The sequence below is a fragment of the Anser anser genome, assembly GCF_964211835.1.
Source record: "Anser anser genome assembly, chromosome: 7".
Taxonomy (NCBI): domain Eukaryota; kingdom Metazoa; phylum Chordata; class Aves; order Anseriformes; family Anatidae; genus Anser; species Anser anser.
This window is the reverse complement of record NC_139727.1, coordinates 25,046,835-25,068,110: the sequence shown is the minus strand read 5'-3', so window position 1 is coordinate 25,068,110 and position 21,276 is coordinate 25,046,835. Positions and strand designations below refer to the sequence as shown.

The 21,276-nt window shown below is 37.8% G+C and overlaps 1 protein-coding gene across 5 annotated transcripts in view; it reads left to right on the top strand.

Moving 5' to 3' along the window:
* The first annotated feature begins 20,965 nt into the window (after positions 1 to 20,965).
* EXOC6 (exocyst complex component 6) overlaps positions 20,966 to 21,276 on the top strand; it is a 92,961-nt gene continuing 92,650 nt past the window's right edge. For 2 of the 5 annotated variants that reach the window (XM_083844730.1, XM_083844728.1), the window contains exon 1: positions 20,975 to 21,217. In XM_083844730.1, coding sequence (XP_083700856.1) covers positions 21,096 to 21,217 — 122 coding nt within the window. In that variant the 5' untranslated portion in view covers positions 20,975 to 21,095. Of the gene's footprint in view, positions 21,218 to 21,276 lie in introns of all 5 variants that reach the window. The other 3 variants (XM_083844724.1, XM_083844727.1, XM_083844726.1) reach the window with 3 other exon arrangements.

Here is a 21,276-nt window from a genome sequence, read left to right as displayed (position 1 = left end):
TCTATAGGATTTTTCCCTCATTGGAGGCCATGTAGTCTTATTCTTTAAACAATTTCTGCCTATTCTTCCATTTGACTAAATATTTTGTGTTTAAATTTCTTTAGAATTTCCTTTAAAAATGGAAGTAAAACCACTGCTAGCTGGAAGGTTTACGAGTTGCGTTTCTTCAGCTGCAGCATAAAAGACTTCAGGAGCATACATCTCCGAAGAGCAAAGAATTTGCTGTAGTTCCTCAAAGAATCATTTCAGAAATATGTGAGTAGCACCGCTTTACTACTTACTGAATCTTAGTCACTTGTGCTTAGACTTTTGCAATAGCCACGTGAAAAAGAAAGGGTTATTTATTAAGAGCAGAACAGTTCCCTTTTAGTTCTGTAGCAATCATGTCTCTTTTTTTCCAGTCCATGGAAAGTGTTATCTCAGGCAGCTTTGTGCAGGAAGTTCTGTTTATCACTTCCTCACAGTTGCAGTTTGTCTAGGACTTAAATATATGATATCAGATTGCATCAAAATGTGGGCCTTTGTGTGCTTAACTCATCAAAGGAGTGGACCCTCAGGACTTGATATCACTTCGCTGCATATGCAGTCATGTAGCAAAACAAAGTCTATCTAAACAGGACAGAACTATTTCTGTTGGTAGTGTAGCAAAGCTAGCAGAATTGGTGTAGTTTCAGGTATCTGCACAGTTTCACTTCTTGTTTTTAAATTTATCACTTTTTAAAAAGTGACATGGTTTGCCTGTTTTTACGATGTAAACCATGATGAAAAACAAAACATTACTCGTACAATCAAAAAAACAAAAACCAAACCCAACTGGGATTCACTTGGTGTAAACTACTGTGATGCCTGCTTGCGTTACAAAAACACACTAAAAATTTGAATCCCTATGCTTTAGGCTGGTAGCTGTTTGAGCAAATCTGAAATGATAGATAGTTATCTAGACAATAATGTGTTAAATAAGCTTAAGGTACGGTGTCCAAGACTGTAACAAGTAAGATCAGCAGTTCTTGTAAGATGTTGGCTAGGGCTTATGAACCTGCTCTCCTACCTTTGTGGTGGTTTCTATTTTCTGTAACCCTGATAAAGGAGTTCCCTCTTCAGTATAACAGGCTGCATCGCCAGATGTTAGTCTTCGTGGGCAGCCACAGGAAGCCTATTCAAACTGTGCAGTAATACTTCTCCTCTGTTCTGACTCTGGTTTTCAATACCACCCTCTTCCACGCCCCACGCAGTATCTAACTTAACTGTATTGGCCCTTTTATTCAAGACAAGCTGGTTTCATGGTGGCTGACAAATGTCTGTCCATTGCAGAGCCCGAGACCCGCTTGCCAGTCAGGGAAGCTGCAGCTTTGGGTGTGTTTCTGCACCTTCCCACGTGCTTCTGGTGCATGTTTTAACCACGTGACTGACGCAAAGCTGAGAATACGAAGTTTATGCCAGTATCCACCCTCAAATCCATGATGTAACACGTTCTCTGTTTACTAAAATCTGCTAGTACTATTAAAAAAAAAAGTTATTCAGCAGTAAAATATGTCTACTCTCTTGTTGTCTCCTTGTGAAATAACGTGTTACTAATAGAACATGGCCAGAAAGTGCTTGTATTTTTTTTTCCTCATTATTTTAACTGCTGTATGGGCCAATGAACAAGATTAAGTGATTACTCCAAATCCCATCAAACAACTGCTGGGGCAGCCAGTCAGTGTTGTGACCTGAGCAGAGCCCTCGTTCTGAAGGAAGGGGCCCCTGAGGCCAAACCTGTAGGGATGGATGACTGGAGCTTCTGGCAGAACCCTTCCTGTCAGTCCTTCAGAGAGATGAAATAATCCAGTTCTTATTCCACTGTTTTCCAGCCTGCCTTGGTATGCCGAGGAAACCCTGAGAGGCATTTTGTTGTGCCTTCCTGCTTGTCAGTTCCTGCCTCCCACCACATTTTCCACAGGAGAGGTTGTATAGGCCCTACCAGTTACTCATTAGAGCTAAGGAAAATTTTGGAAGGTATAGGACATACTGCTCTGTGTTATATTTTTGAACGTTTTTCAGAGCTTGTTTGTGAACAAACTGTTGCTGTCAGCTGGAAAACAAGAAATCTCTGAACTTATTAAAGAAGCTGAATTTTCTTCCCTTTCTCTTTCAGTTTGATTATATACCAAAAGTGAAAGTTGGGAATCTACCTCAAAAACTGTCATGCTGCTCCAAACTTTGAAAAGAACAGTATTTTGCAGTAAGTAAATGCGTGCTGTTACATTAGGAAGAATGATTCTGTTTTCACTGTGGTGGTGGTGGGAAACTGGCTTTTGTTAGTCAATATAGATAATCAGTGCTCTGAATCAAGTTGATAGATACTAATCAGCCATATAGCATTTCACATGTACGTATTTGCTCTGTAAAAACTGGAAGTTTTGCATAGTTCTGCTTTGTGGAACCTCACACCACCCTAAAAATGTACTCAACTGCCTTTTTGGGAAGGGCGGTTGGTGAAAATGGGGTGTTAGCAGTTAGTGTCTAGATAGGGTTGATATTTTCTTGCTGTTTGTAACTATGGATGTTGTTCTTGTCGACAGCAATTAATAGTATATATGCACAAAATTTTAGATGTTCAAGTAGGTGATGGTACCGTATGTGCCACTGGAGATGTTTGATGGGTCCACCTCCCTTGACAGTCTGTGGCTTATGGACTCCAGGGAGCATGAAAATTCTTATCATTTGAATTAAAAGATTCACTTTTCCAATTAAGGTGAGACTTTTAAATAGAATTATTTCTGTCCATTTTTTTCTCTTTCCCAGACCCCCACCCCTCACACACACACGTTGTGTCCCAGCTAAGGAAAACATGTAACATGGTGTCACCTTTAAAGTTTTGCGTAAATCCAGCTAAAATCAACCAGGCTGAAGAACCACCAGTTCAACAGTTTCTTGGCTTGGGGTTGCTCTAGGACTCCCAGGGATGCTAATGCATGTTAATTTAAACTTCTTATCAGCAGACTAGCAAGACCGTTCACACATTTTCCAGAGACACCACAGGATTTAGGCTGTTGTCCTAATAGCTATTGTTCAGGCTGCCAGCTATTATATTTACCACAAGCTGTTTTCATCTTGTTGGGAGCCTGGTGCTAAACTGAAAAACAACACCTACCTTGGCAAATTGTTGCCTTAGGAAGGTGAAGCAATTACACTGTAGGATGCCGACAAGCTTCTATACAAAGTGTGTAAACTTTTGGCTGTGGTTTCAATAGGTGGTAAACCTGTTTTTAGGGGATCTTGTACCTGATTGGAAATGCAGGGCTCCATGTTACAAAACACTGCACACAGTCTTTCTTCAAGTTATTACTGGTTTTTTATTTTTTTGAAGGATGAACATAGCTGATAGTCTACAAGATAGTCTAATAGGGGAACCACAATCTCACTCTTTTTGTGTCTGATTTGCATTAATGATTCTGTCAGAGATGAGTTTCTCTATTCCATAGACATTTTAGCTGCTCAGAAGAACACAACCGTGTTGATACTAGTCCCACAGCCGTGATGATACCAGTCTGGAAAACTTCTCCAGGCAAGTATAAGCAAAGGAGAGAGATCCTTCTTCCTCAAAAAAAAAAAAAAAAAATCTGTGTCCAAATTTTCCTCATTTAATGCGGTTTGGCATTAGAATATCTTTGCTGTGACAGGTATCTGTTGCTGAAAAGTACAGTCCCACTCTTTGTTCCCTGCCATAGTTTCATGCCCCTTTTCTTGCACTAGGAGCAGTGGTTGTCTGACCTGGCAGTTAGTCAGTTCAGAGAATGTCAAACCAGAAGACAAATAATGCTATCAAGAAAAGCAACTTATTTTCTTCCATTGTCGATCCTTGGTCCAGTTTAGGGAAGGGCCAGGAAACTTGTGTCCTGGTCAGCCAATCTAAATTCTTGGGCAATAAGTTCTTCATAAAACTATGTTTAGCAGTAAGATTGAACCTGTAAGTGTCTGACTTCTAAAATTGCTTTCTCCTTTCTATTTTTAGGTATAGTTATTAACTTGCATAATTTAAAGGAAATTCAGATCACATCACACATTTTTATGCAAATTTTGATTTCCTTTGAAAAAATTATTATAGATACTTGTCCTCAATTTAAACCAAGGTTGAGGCTGTAAAGAAGTCTGGTTAGGCTTGCATTTGTTTAATTTTTTTTAACTCTTCTCTGCTTCCTTTTTTTGTTGGAATACTTCCAGCCCCATCAGAACCTGGAAGTACCAGAAATAAACCAGAGGCGCTCATTTCTGCAAAGGATGGGTGTTACTGTGTTGAAGCTTCTGAGCTTGGATTTGGGAAATCTGTATTCAATTTTCTACTTTACCACTCGTTTCTACTTTAACTTTGGATAAACTATTTAATAAGTGTATGTTTCAATATTCCACCTGTGAAACAGTTGATATTTCCTTACTCAAGAGGGTAGCAGTAAGTTCGTTCACGGTTCTGTGATGCTCAGAAGGTATGGTGATCATTTGAGTAATTTGTGAACACAGCCTCTTTCAGAGTAACAACAAAAAGCTGTCATGTTTAAATAAATGCAGGATTTGTTTTTGTTTTCCAAATCAATATCTTCTTTTAACCTGCTGGAGAACAAGCTATCTTGTTTGTTTCTCGATACATATAATTGTCCCAGTCCTCAACAGCACTGGGTGTGTCACTCTTGACCTGCTAACGGGGAAAGTGATGTGTGGAATAGTCCATCTTCAGTGGTGCTTTTACAAGGAGTTACTGAAGGTTTACTATTTTCATTAAGACATTCATACTATTATAGTGTTTTTCCCTTTGAGACCTACAGGTTAGCAAATTTTGTGCAATAAACATTGTTGTGCTTTTATTTAGCAGTATGACTTACTGGGTAGTGTGATTATATATCATACATCTGGCTCTGTATTTGAGCAGGGAAGGAAGGATTTGACTCCAAACTTAGAGATCCTGACCCTGTGAATCGGCTTAGCATCTCACATGTTCAGTTGCTGGTGACCCACTCCGATTCTTCACCACGTACAGAGCTGTTATTACCAGATGCACAACAGCAAGGTGTATTTGAGAGATGGATTATGACTCAATCTGAAGGGCAGCCACAGGTCTAATCAACTCCAGTTAACAATCTGAAGATTATGCTTGTTAGGCTAGGGAATGGTCAATCAATTCACTTGCCAGTTTTAAGGAAGGATTTTTCCTCTTTAGACCCTTTATGTATGAAAATGAGCAAAGTAAGTAAGGCCAGGTGTTGATGATTCCTTGATGTTACAAGAACCCTCATCATGCATTGCATTAAGGCTACATCAAGTCCTGTGGTGCCTGTTACAGATAGTAAGTATGGATAAAAAGTTCAGAAGACATTATCCCTTTTCATCACTTGGCACTTTGAATATATTGCAAGATTTCAGGAGTCAAATTTTTGAAGGGGCTAAATAAGCACACAAAATAAAACATTCAATCCTGTATTTGGCATACTTGCTGTTAGAGATGAAAACCATACAAATAAAGCTATTTGCAGCATAGTAGTCAACAAAACACTCTGTAAAAGAAAGCTTTGCAAGTAATTGGATTCACAGGAGAAAATTCATCACAGCTGCCTGAGCAGCTGTCATATGCCAGTTTAAAAAAGTGAAACCTTCACTAAGTATCATTTATATTGCAGTTTGTTTATATATTGGCTTATTGATTGTGCTTAACAGAACTTTAGTCTTTTAAAATTATTCTTAAGCAAATGACAGCTCGTTCTTAAGTAACTTTGTACTCACTGAAAGGCAGTCATTTTTCTTTGTTATTACACAAGTTGTCTTTTGAATCATAACTACATACCTATGTAAATACATTATGGTGATACAGATACTTTGCTATTCTACTTTTATTTTTTTTCATGATACTCAGTTCTTTTATATTAAGTGGTCTTCAAAAAGACCATGTACAACAAGGAAGAGCATCTGAAGTTGAACTCGAAGACGTTTTCATTACAATATGTTTTAAGAATCAATGATTAATTACTTTGAACTTAAAGATGTTTGGACATTAAAAATGTATTTTTTATTATATAAGCAGAAACTAGGAACTGCAATTGTTTCTGGCTGCTTTGGAATTTCTACGAAATCTGGCAGCTGAGTAAGTAAAGAAGTTGGAGTAAGAAGATGCTTACAGTGCTTGGCACATTTATAGTTCTTAAAAGAATGTTTGCCAAAGGCAGGTATGGTAACCGGTTACTGTGTTGTTATGACATTGTATTTAATTGACACAAGGCTTTTGAAAACATGCAAGCTGTTGTTGGGTGCGATAAGATGTATTATCTAGGCACAGTTGTCAGAATATCTGCATTGGATTAACTAGTGGATATATTTCTAAAACCAGATTCAATATTGAACATAGAACAGCTTTAAGTAGTTCAAATTTAGCTGCTTGGTTTTACAGAACTTGATAGTAATCCTTATCAGAGTAAATTCATGTCTTTAAGTCTTCACTTGATGAACTATGTATTTTGATTATATTGGCCAGTTCTGTTCTTAAGGACTAATATAAAAAAGGATATCTATGCCCTGTATGATTGTGTAAAATCTGATGTGTGAAAACATTTTTTTTTATGTTAAAAAAGAGTTTCTGTTGGTAGCACACAAGTTCTTCACCTTAACCATGGTTTCAAAATCTTTTAGAGCTGTTTTGAGGGATTGAGGTAGAAGGCTGGTTGGTTGGTTTGGTTTTGGGGTGGAAGATAGGGAGTGTTCTCACATTGGAGTAGGTCTCTGTACTTCTAGCTTGTAAGTAGGATGCTTCTGACTCTCTAAAAGCCTATACACTCCTTTCTTTACAGCCTGTCTAGACCTCTAGGAATTGGGAGTGTCTAGTGACCTCTTACCTCTCAGCACTTTAAATATGAGTGACTAGGTGAATGGGTTAGCCTTGGTTAACTGCATAAATGCCGCAGGTAGAGATAAATAATTATCTCCATCTCTGAATTCTTCATACTTGTCAATGAGTGATTGACTAGATTGACTCTTAAATTAACAAGCAAATTCAATGGGGAATATCTCATCAGGTCTGCTTTACCATGCCCTTAGCAGAAAGAAGATGTTAAGTGTACCAGCCTGAAAGGTCTAATTGTTTTTTGTTATGCTTCATTATATTCACTATAGGACTCTTTCTCCCTCCAGGAATGAGGTACCAGCTGTGTCCCCTTGCACACCTGTGCTGAAGTATGATATTAAAGTTGTTTAACTAAAATAAGCACCTACCTTACCTGTAAGGGACTTTAGCAGAGTGGAATAGTTCTGGTCTTGTCTAAAAGTGGTCTGATCCATGTACATACCCTAACCTGGTTGCTAAAATCCACTCCTTCTAACCTGTGGAAAGTTGAACAGATTCTTTCTTAACAACAGTTGCTTTAATGCATTTGAAAATGTGTACTTCTGTTTTTGGAGTTTGCAAATTGAGATTCTATGTACTGTGGCATATAGGGGGAAAGAGTTATCCTGAAAAAACTGGAATCCATAGTCATGACTTCATGGTTGCATCAATCATTGCTAGCATATCACTGATTTAGCTGTCATAAAACTAGGTAGACTTCTAGTTATTTTTGTAAGGATTGTTATGCAAAAAAAAAAGACTTTAAATAGGTAAGGAGTGGTACTGGCTATCAGATATATTACTAATGAAATCTGAATATTTTTCTCTAGAGATTATTTCTCTATTTGTGAAATGCTTTGGATGAATTTTAGCACTCATTCACCAGTTTTCAGAAAAGTTGCTACATGGTTTTGGCAGAGAAGATTGTAGCTGCAGCCTAATATAGGTGGAGTTGTCACAAGAGATCATAGGGGGAGTGAAGATCAGAAATATGACTTTTCTACTTTCTTAACCAGGCATTTCAGAATTTCATGAAGAGCTTCCATGTTGCCTTCCTGAGAAACTTAAGAATTAACATTAAAAAGAATGAACCAAATTAGACCATTGGCTTACAAATGTGAATTTTACTGTCTTGAAATTTGTAAATTTGAATAAGGGAGAAGCAAATGAGATCATTTCCCAAAAGAAGGAAGGAACAATGAATGCTTTTATATCTATTTGGTGTCTTAATGTTTATGAATTTGCATGTTAACTTTAGAGAACATTAGAAGTGAGAAGGCACACTTCTAAAGGCATCCAAAAGTTGTTCAGCAGCTTACTGGCAGTCACAAAAAATCAGAAGGCATTACATCATTGTTCCTCATGATAGAAATCAGAAGTGACCAAAAATTCATTTTTTTCTCAATAAGGAAAACAAGAACTTGTCCTCATGTACAAAATGAGAACTTCTAGGAAGAGACCCAACAGGAAGAACCACGCAATTCCCAGGCTCTTTCCTGAGTCACCCCCTGCCCAGGCCTGGGGATGGATGTGCAGTGGTGGCCACTGTGGAGGCCTGGCTTCTCCAGCAGGAGAGCAGGGAGCTGTGCTGCCACTGCTGCTCCACTTTCCCGCTGCCTGCCTCACAGGCTTCTCTCTCTGCGATGAGGGAATTTTAAATATCATTGGGAAAAACTTTTGCATGACTGGACTCTGCAGTGTTTTTGAGGGAGGAGAGCCCCACTACTTTGTGCTGGGACCTTGTGAAAGCTCTTGACCTGGTAAGATAGTTAGGGCAAAGGGTTGTGAGGGTGCATCCTCAGCAAATCCTCCCTGCATTGCCCTTTGGGAAATGGTACGTGTCAGTAGGTTTCTCTGGCTTTCAGCTCCTTTGAAAACTTTGTTCTCATGGGGGACAGTGGTCATGCTGCCATCTCAGGTGCAGTTGGGTCTCCAAGCAGACCACAGCACCCAGGGACGGACATCTGTCTAGCTGCATCTGTACGGACAAAACCAGGGAGAGGGCACATTGCAGCTATGTCTGCTTTGTTTTATTGGCTGTCATCCCTCTTCTAGTGATTTGCCTGTAACAACCAGCTATCCGCATTGCAATGCCTGAGCATATCTCAGGGCATAGCAGAGGCCACTAGCTGGTTCCCATCCTGTTACACAACAGGGGTTTGTCTGGCCATGTGGACAGGAGCTGTGCTGTGCCATTTGCCCACATAGCTCCAGAAAAGGTCCTAGCCCTGCTGGGTGTAGCCAGGTGTATAGGTGTAGCCTCTGATGTCTTAGAGAAAAAGATGTCACTGTACTCTGACTGTGAAGTAACTAAAATGTACAAAAATAAGGTTCCAGAATTCAGTAGCTGAAACCAGCAAACGTTAACCCAGTATCATTGGCCTCTTTAATTCCCTCCTCCCTCCCCTCCCAAAAGGCATACTTACCTAAAGGATAGGTTGTGCTGTGAGGTGTGGTGTGCTCATCTTCTCGGGAAATTGGCCTGCAAACGGTGCTGCAATGACCCCTGGAGCCAAGGAAAGAGAAGTGAAAGGCACAGCAAAAGTGCTCCCGAGCTCATTCCAAAGATGTTGACATCTGTGACCTGTGGCATGGGGCTTTAAGAGATTCTAATCGTAAGAAGCAGTGTGTTGTACTGAACTATTTAAAGTGATTTTAAAATGCTTGTCATCTTGGAACCAGTAGGAATGATGAAGTAACAAGCAGGGAAGCTGGGTCAGTAATTTTTCTGGAAGATTAGGGATTATTTGGGCTCTGACAAAGCACATCACATTGTGAAGCATAAGCTTTCTTCAACTGTTCTTGAAAAGAGTTTCAGAAGAGTTGAACTCATCCCAGACCTTAAAGGTAATCCTGTCTCCAACTCCCTGCGAAGGTTGCTGTGTTTCAGTCCATTCACAAAAATAGTTGATCAACCTAATAATAAAAAAGTGCAAGTGGCATTTGAAACACTAAACTGGCCGGATTTGAACTAGTTACTTAGGGGCCAAGGGATTTTTTTTTTCTTTACACATTTTAATCCAATTGATGCTGAAGTATTTTAAGCAGTACTGGTTAATGTCTTCTTTCTTATTAGAACATTAAGTAGCAATATCCTTTTGTCTTCACCACTTCCCCCCCTTCACTTCATGCATTATATTTACTGAGAACAGCTAGTAACAAGGCAAGCCTGGCATCTGACCAAAAAGATTTTTGAGCTGGTGATTCATTAGTGTGTATAAAAATAGCTAACCTTGTTTAAAGGCACTTCTTACACAAAAAGAAAGGGGTTCAATTACCATAGCTCATTCAAAGTGAAGATTAAACATCTTTACCAGGACAGTGCACTAATCCCATGAATCCTATTTATGTTGAAATGTAGTGCTATTGGCAATAAACAGCAATTTGAGAAGTCATAACCCAAGAAAATCATTGTCAAGTGACTTTAGAGCTCCCTATAAATTTCTTCTTGATGACTTCGTCAGTAGTGTTCAACAACAGAGTTAAATATTTGTATTAGGTGCTCCTGCCTTTAACAGACTCATTAAAAAGATGGAATTCTTTGATTCTATCTCAAATCATTTTAGTTCTAACCCCTCTCAGGCAAAGTAAGCTCTATAAATTGAGCTAAATGTATTTTTTTTCTGAATAGAGACTTTACAGTGTAGCAATAAATTCAAGCACTGGGAAAGTAAATGTAACTGAAGTGCCTTTAATGCTGCTATTGTGTAGTTGTTATGGTTATAATCCCATTACACAGACTTTTACCTTGAAGGTTATAAATTCTTTGAGAAATTATTCTAATGGGAAAGGGCACTACTTAAAGCATTGTGTTAAAATACAAACAAATAGGGGAGGATTTCAGTTTGAAGAACCAAGATACACAAGCTACCTTCTAATCTGTATTTCCTAAGAAAACATGCAGTGGAATAACAATTACTGAGAGAAATCTATACTAAAATTATCCTTGGGATACAGTTCCAGGTGAATGAATGTTTGTGAGGATAAAAATGTAGTAACCCTCCCCAGGAGGGGTCCTTACTATTATTTGCATCACAGGCATGTCTGGAAATTGTCAATTAGGATCAGGACCTCGTTCTGCTCTATGCCTACAAACTTGAGAAACAGTACCTGCATCAAGAATTATCAGTCTAGAAATCTGACCCCAAACCCAGTGAAGTCAATGGGAGACTTTCCATTGATTTTAATTATTTGGTTCAGGAGCTAAGTAAGTGTTTCTAAGACAAAAATCAATATCGTCCCACAGTGGTAATGTTTTCTTGTGTTTCTATTGATTCTTTTGTCATTGATTACAGGATACCTTTGCACTGTCAAACATGCAAGGTTTTAACAAACTGATTTATTAACACAATTTGATTAACATCTGCAGTAGCAAGTATTTAGCAAATGTCAGCAAACAGAAGTTCACTAAAAGGATCACCATAGAAAATGACTTGTTGCACAATGAGAGTTGAAATCTAACAGGAACTGTTTCTTCTTGAAACCAGTCTATGTCAGGACCCTACATGACGTGTTCAACATGAGCTGTGTATTCAGATTTTTTTTTCTTAACCAGCTAGTACATCAAGTCTAAGAAAAGCCTCACTTCCCTTGAAGGACTTTAACTTGCTTCCTTTCTGGATCATGGTTTAAAAAAAAAAAAAAGAAAACATTTCCATGACAGTGGTTATAAAAAAGATGCCAAAATTCAAAAATTAAATTGAACTTGCTCAGCTTGTCAGTTATACTTCATAATTCAATAGTGGACCTCCTTTTAAATAATTAAATGAAATACATCATCCTATTTCAGAAATACACTACTGTATTTATAATTTCTGTCTTGCGAATGCTAGTCTTGGGATGCTGTCAGCAGGACTGCTTATCGGGGTAATAGTTACAAACGTGGATTGTTCAGTTGACAGCCCTGTCATTTGGCTTTGTTGCTTCTTAAAACCAATCAAAACACTTCAGTTGTTTCTTGAGAATGCCTCTGAATTTTGGGCCTCTAATTTAACTTATTTCGAAGTTATTTGAAAAACAAGCAGTTCATACAAGTTAAAAACTATGTAACAGTAGTCTAGTGGCATGCAGCTTTCCTACTACATGCCCATAATGTACTATTTTAGTACTTCAAGCTCCTTCACACAATATTTTTTCTTAGTTCATGAATAGTCACAAGAAAATTCCCAAGTGTAGAACATAATTTCCTTCCTTTTAGAGGATCTTGTTCCTGGAAGAAAATTTGAAGCATTTCTTGGAATTTTTCTGATCCAAACCCAAAACTACAAGTTGCATCTGATATAGGCCAGGAAAAGTCACATTCATTTGAGTTTTCCAAATCAGTGTAAAGCTTAATTTGTTAATTGAATTTGTAATCATTTGTCACAAAACCTGTTACACTAACAATATCTCTAACTTTTCAATCAATCATAACAAAAATGTAGATACCATGTAAATCTTATCAGGATCACTAAAATAATGGGATTTTTGTTTACAAGGTGTCGATTGGTTTTGGGAGCTTTGATAATGACTCCAGACAGTCAATAAATACGGAGACTTTCACATTGCCGGTAGGAGCCGAACTAAACTATCTAATCTTTTTAAAATGACAGACAACACAATGAACTCTGAACTTAATCCCCTCCAAACACTAAGGAGACAGTTTAGTACTTAAAGTACTATTCAAACTCAAAACCTACATTTAAAAAATCATTAAGTGTCTGACTTAAACACACAAAACCAGGGAAATTCAGAGTTAAGGCTGCAGCAGCTCTGGGGTGGTTTTCCTTCCCATGGTGCCTGGGCAGCAGTCTGTGGTGGGCTGCATGCTGCCAGTGGTTTGTACAGGGCAAGGAAAACACCTGTGTGCCTTTTGAAAGCAAATTTGTAATCAAAGAGGTTTTTTTGTTGTTGTTGTTTTTAAAAGAAAAGGTAAAAAATCTGAAGCCCTAATTATTTTGTATGTCTAGTGAGCAAATTTTCCCCTAAGGTTTTTAAGAAGAAGGGGGGATGTTGCAGGAGAAGTTTCAGTTGACAAAATTTACCCATTTGGGTTCATAACCTCTGAAAAAAACACATGGCCCTTGGGAGAAAAAGGGAACCATAAATGTAAAGCTTATGTAGATGGGGGAGAGGGGTGGCAGGCAATGGCCAATGTAAAAGTTTTTTTTTTTTTTCCCCTTCATGGGGCAGCATCTCCAGGCATTGCTACTCACTAAGAAAATTAATTATGGAAGACACATTTCTCCTTTACTTGAAATCTATGAAGCAAGTCAAGGTTTGTTTTAGAAAGTGACACCCACCACAGTTAAACTTTTCTCTAATGCCTGTTAATAGTTATATATATATATAATAATTATATAAAATATATAATATAAATATATAAATAAAATAAATAATATAATAAATAAAATAAATACAATATATAAAAATATATAATAATATAAATATATATATAACTACCTAAAATTATGATATACATTAAAATACATGAATATACCATACATATAGAATCACTATTTATTTCACTTCAACTTTTTAAAAAAACAAACAAAAATGTCCTGATTGTGGAACTGTATTTTCCACTAGTGATGAAGTAATAGGTGAGAAAATATAAGTAATCTTAATTATCTATTCTAAGTCAGATAATTGCTTACCTTCTGATTTCTTTACCGTCACTGTGTGCAGTGCAAACGTGAATTTGTCCAGTACTGCTGAAAGTGTATTATTATCTTATTTTTCCATGGATTACATCTTGCAAGTTTCTTTTATTGGTTTGTTTTATAAACATATCTGTAGCTAATGAATGGAGGAATTGATGCCTACCAACGTTTTCAATATGTTCCTCTTGCTGTCTAATGTAATGCCTGAATTGACAAATGCTTTGCTTTCACTCTTAGCACGGCCCACAAATCTTTTTCATCTTTCCCGGGTAAATGGAGACAAGGAGTTGTTATATCTGTGTATTTGTCATTAATTAATTCCCCTGAATACATATTTTCTGAGATCTATATAAAGGGGAAAATAAAATTTAAATAATCATTTGGACTTAAAATCATAGTTTTTCAGTTATCAAAATCTGTTTACAATGTTGAATGTAATTTGTTGCTCTGCAGTATTGTATATTTTATTTCTTTATAGGTGTCCTCAGTGTCATGGTAAGTCACAGTATTTACATGTGAATGGATTCGAGTATTTTGTTATTAACAATTGATTCTTAAGTCAGGAATTTCTGGGGCTCCCACTGTCTGTTTTTTGCCATGATTAATTAGTCAAGCTCATTATTCTTGTAGTGCTGGTTAGGCAGACTGTAGCTTCACGTTGGTTAATCTGTCATTTAGATGAGCTATGTTATCAGGACAGCCAAAATCTTACAATGTACTTTTACTGAGAGATGTGATGTCTGCGTTCTCATGATGAGATCAACTGGCAGAGGTGAGAGTGTATTTATTTGACATGACTGTCTGGTGCTTTAAACCTTTTTCTGAAGCCTATATTTACGTTAATCACATGATCTATATCTTGATTTTAGGATCTGGTTATTTTAATTAACTTTGCTGGCCTATCACAACATTTCAAGATGCTGTAAAATTAATCTTAAAATGTTTTCCTTGGAATTTTAAAAATAAATTCGAATGACAGAATTTTATCAGTACTTTCTCAGGTGGTCCTTTGTTGTAAAATTGGTGGAATTCTGTATTTCATGGCACTTTTCCTTTGCAATACTGTAGCAATTTTCCTTTCCAATACTGTATTTTCATATTGCCTTATAACTGTTTCCTGAATTAGAGAAGAGCTATGTGTTTTATAATGAAAAAAAGAAAAATGCTGCTCCAAAACCCTGCCACGCTGTTGTGCCAAATCAAAACCTATGGTTGCTAGTTTGGAATTTATTTTTTTCTTTCTTAATTTTTGTAAATATTTACTACTCTCTCTGATAAGGATTGCTTCCTAAATATTTCCCATATTTCCCTGTTTAGTTACTATGCATTTAAGCACAAGTACTGTAGAAAATCTAGTAGCATGGAAGTCTGCTAGATACAAATGGTCATGAATAACATCTAATTGGTATCCAGCAAGAGCAGAATGTACAACAAGCACATCTGCTTTTTTTTTTTTAACTCAGCCCAGTGACTTAAAACCAAAATTAGCTCTAAAGACTAGTTTGGTTTCTACATGTTTTTTCCCTTTAAAGAGTCCCCTGTGAAAGCAGGGGAGACTGACCACCTGTTAGATACTGCAGCATCTTGTACCCTACTGGGCTCCTTGGCACACGCACTCTCTCCCCCATCCTCTCTTCTTCACCACACGCTCCTGTGTGTTTTTGGGGGGGAACTGAGTTACAGCTGCTTCCTGGATCAGTCCACCACACATCAAGCTATAATTAAGATACTAAGATTCATTATAGGCATTTTTTTTTTGTCTGTTTGCATTGGTGGTAGCTATGAAAGAGTTTATGAAAGCCAAATGACTACTGCTGGCATCATGAGCAAAACCTCCTTTGCATGGGCTGGATTGCACAGGACTTTTGGACTCAGCACGTTGACCTCTGTGGACTTGCTAGAACGTAATATTCAAACCATTGGGCTTCCCTGTCCTTTATAACAGCCTCCCTATGTGCTACAAGCCCCCCTCCCAGGGGTCAGCTCTGGTGTGCACAGAGATCCTGCTGTCCTGTACGGAAACCAAGCCCTGCTTTCCAGAGTAAATCCCAGCCATACTGTGTCCAGTGAGCTTCCTAATGAGAAGGTAGATAACAGGACAGACTTTTTTCCTCCAAAAAGAATAGCAGTTACTGTACCATTAATTTCCAGCTGTGCAGTGATTTCACAGGGGGCATTTACCTGCTTTCCAATTTCTGAATCGATCGGACCCTCCTCTTACTTTGCCAGGCTGCGTGTGTATTTTTAGCCATGTAACACTAAACCAGATCTGCCTTTGTTTTTGTGATTTATAGTTTTTTTCTTAAACAGGAAAGCATTCATTATCAAATGTTGTGAGAACAATACAGTAACTGGAGGTTATTTTATATGAAAATATTGTTGATTGTTCCTTCCCTAGAAATCTCTTGGCAGCTCACTTCCTGCCAAATGAATCAGCAAAAGCTGCTCATGAAAGTTGTTAATATATAATACAATCATCCAGCACCGCACTTGTTTCTTATCTATAAAATCCTTTTGTGATCAATGATTCACATCACCTTTTGATTAGTCTCTGAGCACAAACAGTTTCTTAATATAAATTAATGGCCTTGGAATTTCTAAATAAACATTCCCTTTTGTTTAGCATCATTTCCTATTTTCTTACCAAAACAGAGTCTTATTGTAATTGTTCAGTTTTCACTGGAAAAAGTGTTTGCAGACTGGAACGTTCTTAAAAAACAAGTCGTCCTTTTCAGAGCTAATATTGTTGATATACAAGGTTTAACCTTCCATGTTAACTGAATATAACTAGGAGATAATACCAGGGCGCTGCTACTATTGTCTGATACTGTAAGGAATTATTCCTGCCTTCATTTACTAGAGAAAAGTTTTTCTCTTGAAGTATCATACTAGTTATGCATTTTTTTTTCACAGTAATGCAAAACGTGTTAGCTAAATGGGAGATACAGTTAACTTAAGACACTTCCTCCAACGTTTGTCATTGATAGTTGCTAACTCTAGCAGTAGCCATGTTGTGATCACTGGTGTAACCAGGCTCTTCAGTAAACAGTAGTTCTGAAGATTTCTTCTGGCCAGGTCTGACTAATAGGGTAATTAAAATACCAAACATCATGTAGTGGTTTGCTAATGGTAATTATCCCTTCTTGCAAACAGCAGTGAAGCAAGAGTGGAGAATGCAGAAGAAGCAGAAGCCTGACCCATGGAGAACTGGTGCATTCTTTCTGATCGTTTTTTTTTTTAAAGGAAATTATTTCACTTAAATGACTTAAGTGGAGTTTTAACTAAACTGAAATAAGAACCTGAGAGACAGAAAATACCTGAGAGACATCTAAGTTAATTAATTTTTAGCTAAAGTGATCCAAAAATTCAGACAAGGGATTTCTTTTCCCCAAAGCATTTAAGGAATATAGGCCATGATAAAAATGCTCAAACTTCTGAGTGGGTTGTTCCTGGTGGTTCCATTTGCAGTGTTTTGCAGTGAGGACAGGCTCAGCAGAGGCACAGTGTCATTGCAGCCCAGCTGACAGAGCACCTTGCCAAGCAGAGGTCACTTGGTCATCTCCAGTGATGTGTCCATCAGGCACCAGGTCTTAACCTCGAATGTCATTTCAATTTCTAACTCGCACTGTGTCACTAACACAGCTAGTGCCTGCCTATGAGGAAACATGGCTTCCCCTGCTGCTGGGGGCAGCCGTTGGCTTGGGGTTTTAGCCAACGCTTGCTCCTTAAAGGCACTGGTAAGTGCCATAAGATGAAGCCGATGCTCCTCTTGCTGCCAGTCAGAGCTGCCTCTAGTAAACCAATAGTCTCTATGGCTCTATTGTCTTTTACAAAGTTAACATCAGCACCAGATGAGGATCTTTCTTGACATTTTTAGGCACTTGTAAGATGTCAATGAAATGTCAAAAGTAGTTAGTGATGCACAGCCCTCCTAGCAAGAGAGATGTATATTGTTTTGAGTAATTTGCTATAAAAATATAGATATAAATGTGCAATAGAATGTTATTTCCAAAGTCTTTAAGTGAAAATTTTTATATACACCATCCAATTTTTAAATCCAGTGGAATTTAGACAAAAAGCAATGTATTTACAGATTTTTGCTATAATTTAGAAAGCATAATTCACTTAAGTATTCTGAAAAAAAAAAAGTCATTTCCCTGCTGGTATGTAATATACTGGCAGTATCCAGTGATTGGGAAAGTCAGCAACTGTAAAGGAATACATTCTATCAGATGCTCATTTAAGAAATGTTTTATGTAGAAACACAGTACCAATTCAGTTTCAGTGATGTCAGATTTTCAGTCACGATAGTGCTTCTAGCACATGAACACTTTCCCAAACCTCTTGGGCTGGTTAAATTTCAGCTAGTACTAGTATGATGTCCCAGAAAGGGTAATTCCTAATCTCACCTTCAGCATAGTGGGTGAAGTCCATTAAAAAGAATATATATATATATATAAAATACTTAGCACTGTCTTTGCTGACAGTCTCTTTAACTGCAGCTTCTGCACGCGCTGTATATAACTCAGCTGCAAAAAAGTATGCCTGAAATCCATTGACTCTGGGCATCTCTAAGCAACAGCTGGCTTCTGAGAGGGAGATGGGGAGCAGCAGCATCCAGGAATGGGGAGAGAGCAGCGGGCTGGACAGCTGGCAGAAGCAGGATCATCTGCAGCAGGACAGGCTTGTGCAGGTATTGGCCTTGATGGACTTCTGCCCATGAATCTGTGGTCAGCTACAGATCCACCACTATATGCAATGTCCTTCTCCATATTTCATCATCTAACAGTGTTTTGATATGGGTGTAAATCACTTCAGAGAGCCAAGTAGCTGGCCCAGCTACGATTCTATTTTATTGTTAATTAACTTACATATTTACAGGCAGCTGTGATACCTACAGCATTGGCACAACAGAATGAGTACTGTTTATTTTAGTTGATTTACTTTTAAAGTAAGCTTCTGTGTGAGTTTTTGGGAAAGAAGGGAGAAGAAAAAGTACCCAAAGTCTATGTGTGATTTTAAGTGAGTTTGATACTTGCAAAAATGTTCACAAAAACACTCTGTATCATGCTCCCATTGCTGCATCTTGTTTTTCTTGCAAGTCATGGTGTATGATGGCTGGGTGTAGGTGTCCAAGGTATTGTGGATTTACCTGGTTTCCTGTGCTCTGCCATAGTGGCTGCAGTTGTACTTTCTTCTATCCCATGCCATGTTATCAAAAGCCACTGTAACAGGGAATAAACAGTGTTAATCCAGATAAAAATGAGTAGGCACACTGTAATAATAGCCATGTTATTTGAAAAGAACAATATCCTTAGAAGTCTGTTATTGAAATTTATAGAAATTATTGAAAATCTTGCCCCAAAATAACTGTCAGTAGGTAAATATTAAATGTCCTCACCATCCAGCTCCATGCTTCTTTCTGGGACGTCTGACCAGGAGTTAGTCAATCTACTTAGTTGATCAAGCTTTGCAAAATCATAGCATACGTATTGGCAACCGTTAATCAATTCAAGTGCCCATTGGGGGAAACAATGTAATCGGTCACATTTTGTGTTAAAGGGAACTGGATTGAAGACGAGTGAAGTGATCAGGCTCCTCTGGGACAAAAGTTAGTGCAGAGATTAGTCTGGGTGACATACCTTGCTCTTTGGAGGACCTCATCTTTCTCCTCTCTCTACAGGCAGAATCTAGAGAGCCTGGTCAGATACGTGAGGTGCCAAGAGCTTGGTGCCATTGCCCCGCACTGTGCTTTTCAGAAGACAGCTGATGGCTTGTAGAACGCCTACAGTAAGTCTACAGCACAGACTGATAAGGCACCACTGCAGCAGGCTGTTATTTTTCATGAATCTTGATTGCATCACATGCAGGAAATTAATTCACTGGTAATTAGTAACTTCAGGTATAACCAGTAACCTGCTCTTAGCTGCAAAGACAAGATGGTTGCAAAGAAGCTCCTAAAAATAGCCGGCATTTAGTTGCGGTGACAAGACTGGTAAGGATGGGGTAAAAGCCAGAGGAAGTCATAGTACTATGATTTCTTTCAGAACTTCTTAGCTTTCAGTCAGAAACGTAGCATGAATGGCAGAACCTGAACAACTGAGTATACGAGTCAGATACCAAGCTTATTAAATGTACAAATTCTTACAGTTATTGAATTTATTTTCATGTGGTCACCCCCAAATTGATAGATTAATTTTTAATCTGGTGTCTGCTAAGATTAGGCTGAATAGTTACAGTACCCTTTCATCTGCATTTGTGTGACATCCAGTGGCTGGATGGGTCAATCACAGGCACCTGTTTCTTGCTAAAGGTGTAAAACTGGCTCATACCTCCTTTTAGAACACAAAAGATATAAAAGTATTGGCTATTAATGCTAACAGAATAATTGCTTAAATTTTGTTTAAAAATAAACAGGTAATTGAAGAAGCTTGTTCCAGGGAATGCTTCTCAGATTTATATGCACATATCTCATTGCAGTCTTCAGAGCTCCCTGCCACCTGCTATTGAAGTGAACTCACCTCCTCGGTGTTCCTGCTGGGCACAATACTTTGCCCCAGTCAGAAATGAGTAATTTCTGTTTTTCCTGCATTTAACTCTTGACTACACCCTTGGTGTTAAGGCTCATACTGATTTTGTCAGGCACTCTACTGAGATAATTTTGATTAAATCTTTTGAAATATCAAAAATAATCTAACATAATAATACTGACTATGCCACGTGTGATAGAATTTGGGTTCCAAAAATGTGTTTAAATTGAAAGCTCTAAAACTCTAGTCTCATGTTTGAAATAACTGCCTGAAATAAAAATATTTGGTGCCAGTTATACAAAGTATTTTCTTTACCATTATCATAATGGTTATGATTTGAGCCTAGCAACGCTCTGAATAGTTGTAGGAATTTCTCCACATGCTTTTTCTTTCAGGTTTAAAAGCAGGTAATGTGTAGTAATGGTTTGGTTTATTGCATAAAGGCATACACTCATATAAAATCTATGGTTGTATCAGAGTATTTTTACATGTTGTTATTATAAATACCATCTGCTAATGCTAAGAATGAAAAAGCTGAGAACATAAAAGTTTCTCTGATTTTTCCAGTCTTCTTAACAAGGTCCATAAACCTGCTCCAAATTCAGCAAATTTCTTATATGTGCAGGCTTTTTACACAGCAAATGGAAATATACAATCTTTTTTTTTAAGAATACAATTTTTAATCTCATAATACTTAACAGAGAAATTGAGCATTGATACCTAGTGTTTGAAATAACTTTAAAATTGTTTTCAAACTGGCTAGATTTCAGGCTTAATACTAATTACTGGTGAGCTATTAAAACAAGGTAGAAATATTATTTTTGCCAGAAATTCTCCTGTTAAAACACATGGATAAAAATGACTGTGGTGGCCTGGGTACTGCATACGAAGCAAATGTTACCAGCAGAGACAGGAAAACAGCAGCTGTGCACCATTCTTGGACACAAAGTCCTCAAGAGTCACGAGGTTAGCGCAGGATCTGTTTTTTCATGCCTGGTTCTGCTGACTGCAGAGTCACTTAGTCAACGATAACAATCAGAATAAAAGTCCTCTCCTAAAGTTAGAGTGGTTTAATGCTAATCTATGGCAAGGAAAAGCAAGTCAAATATGTCAGAGCAGTATCTGGAAGAAAACAAAGATCAGATATATGAAAATGCCCTTGCTGAGATCCAGTCCTTTGAGCTGCCTCTTGGAACCACCCTAAGGTATGCATCATTTAGATACTACTATATTGTTCATGATGGATTTCTTCCATTCTTTAGCT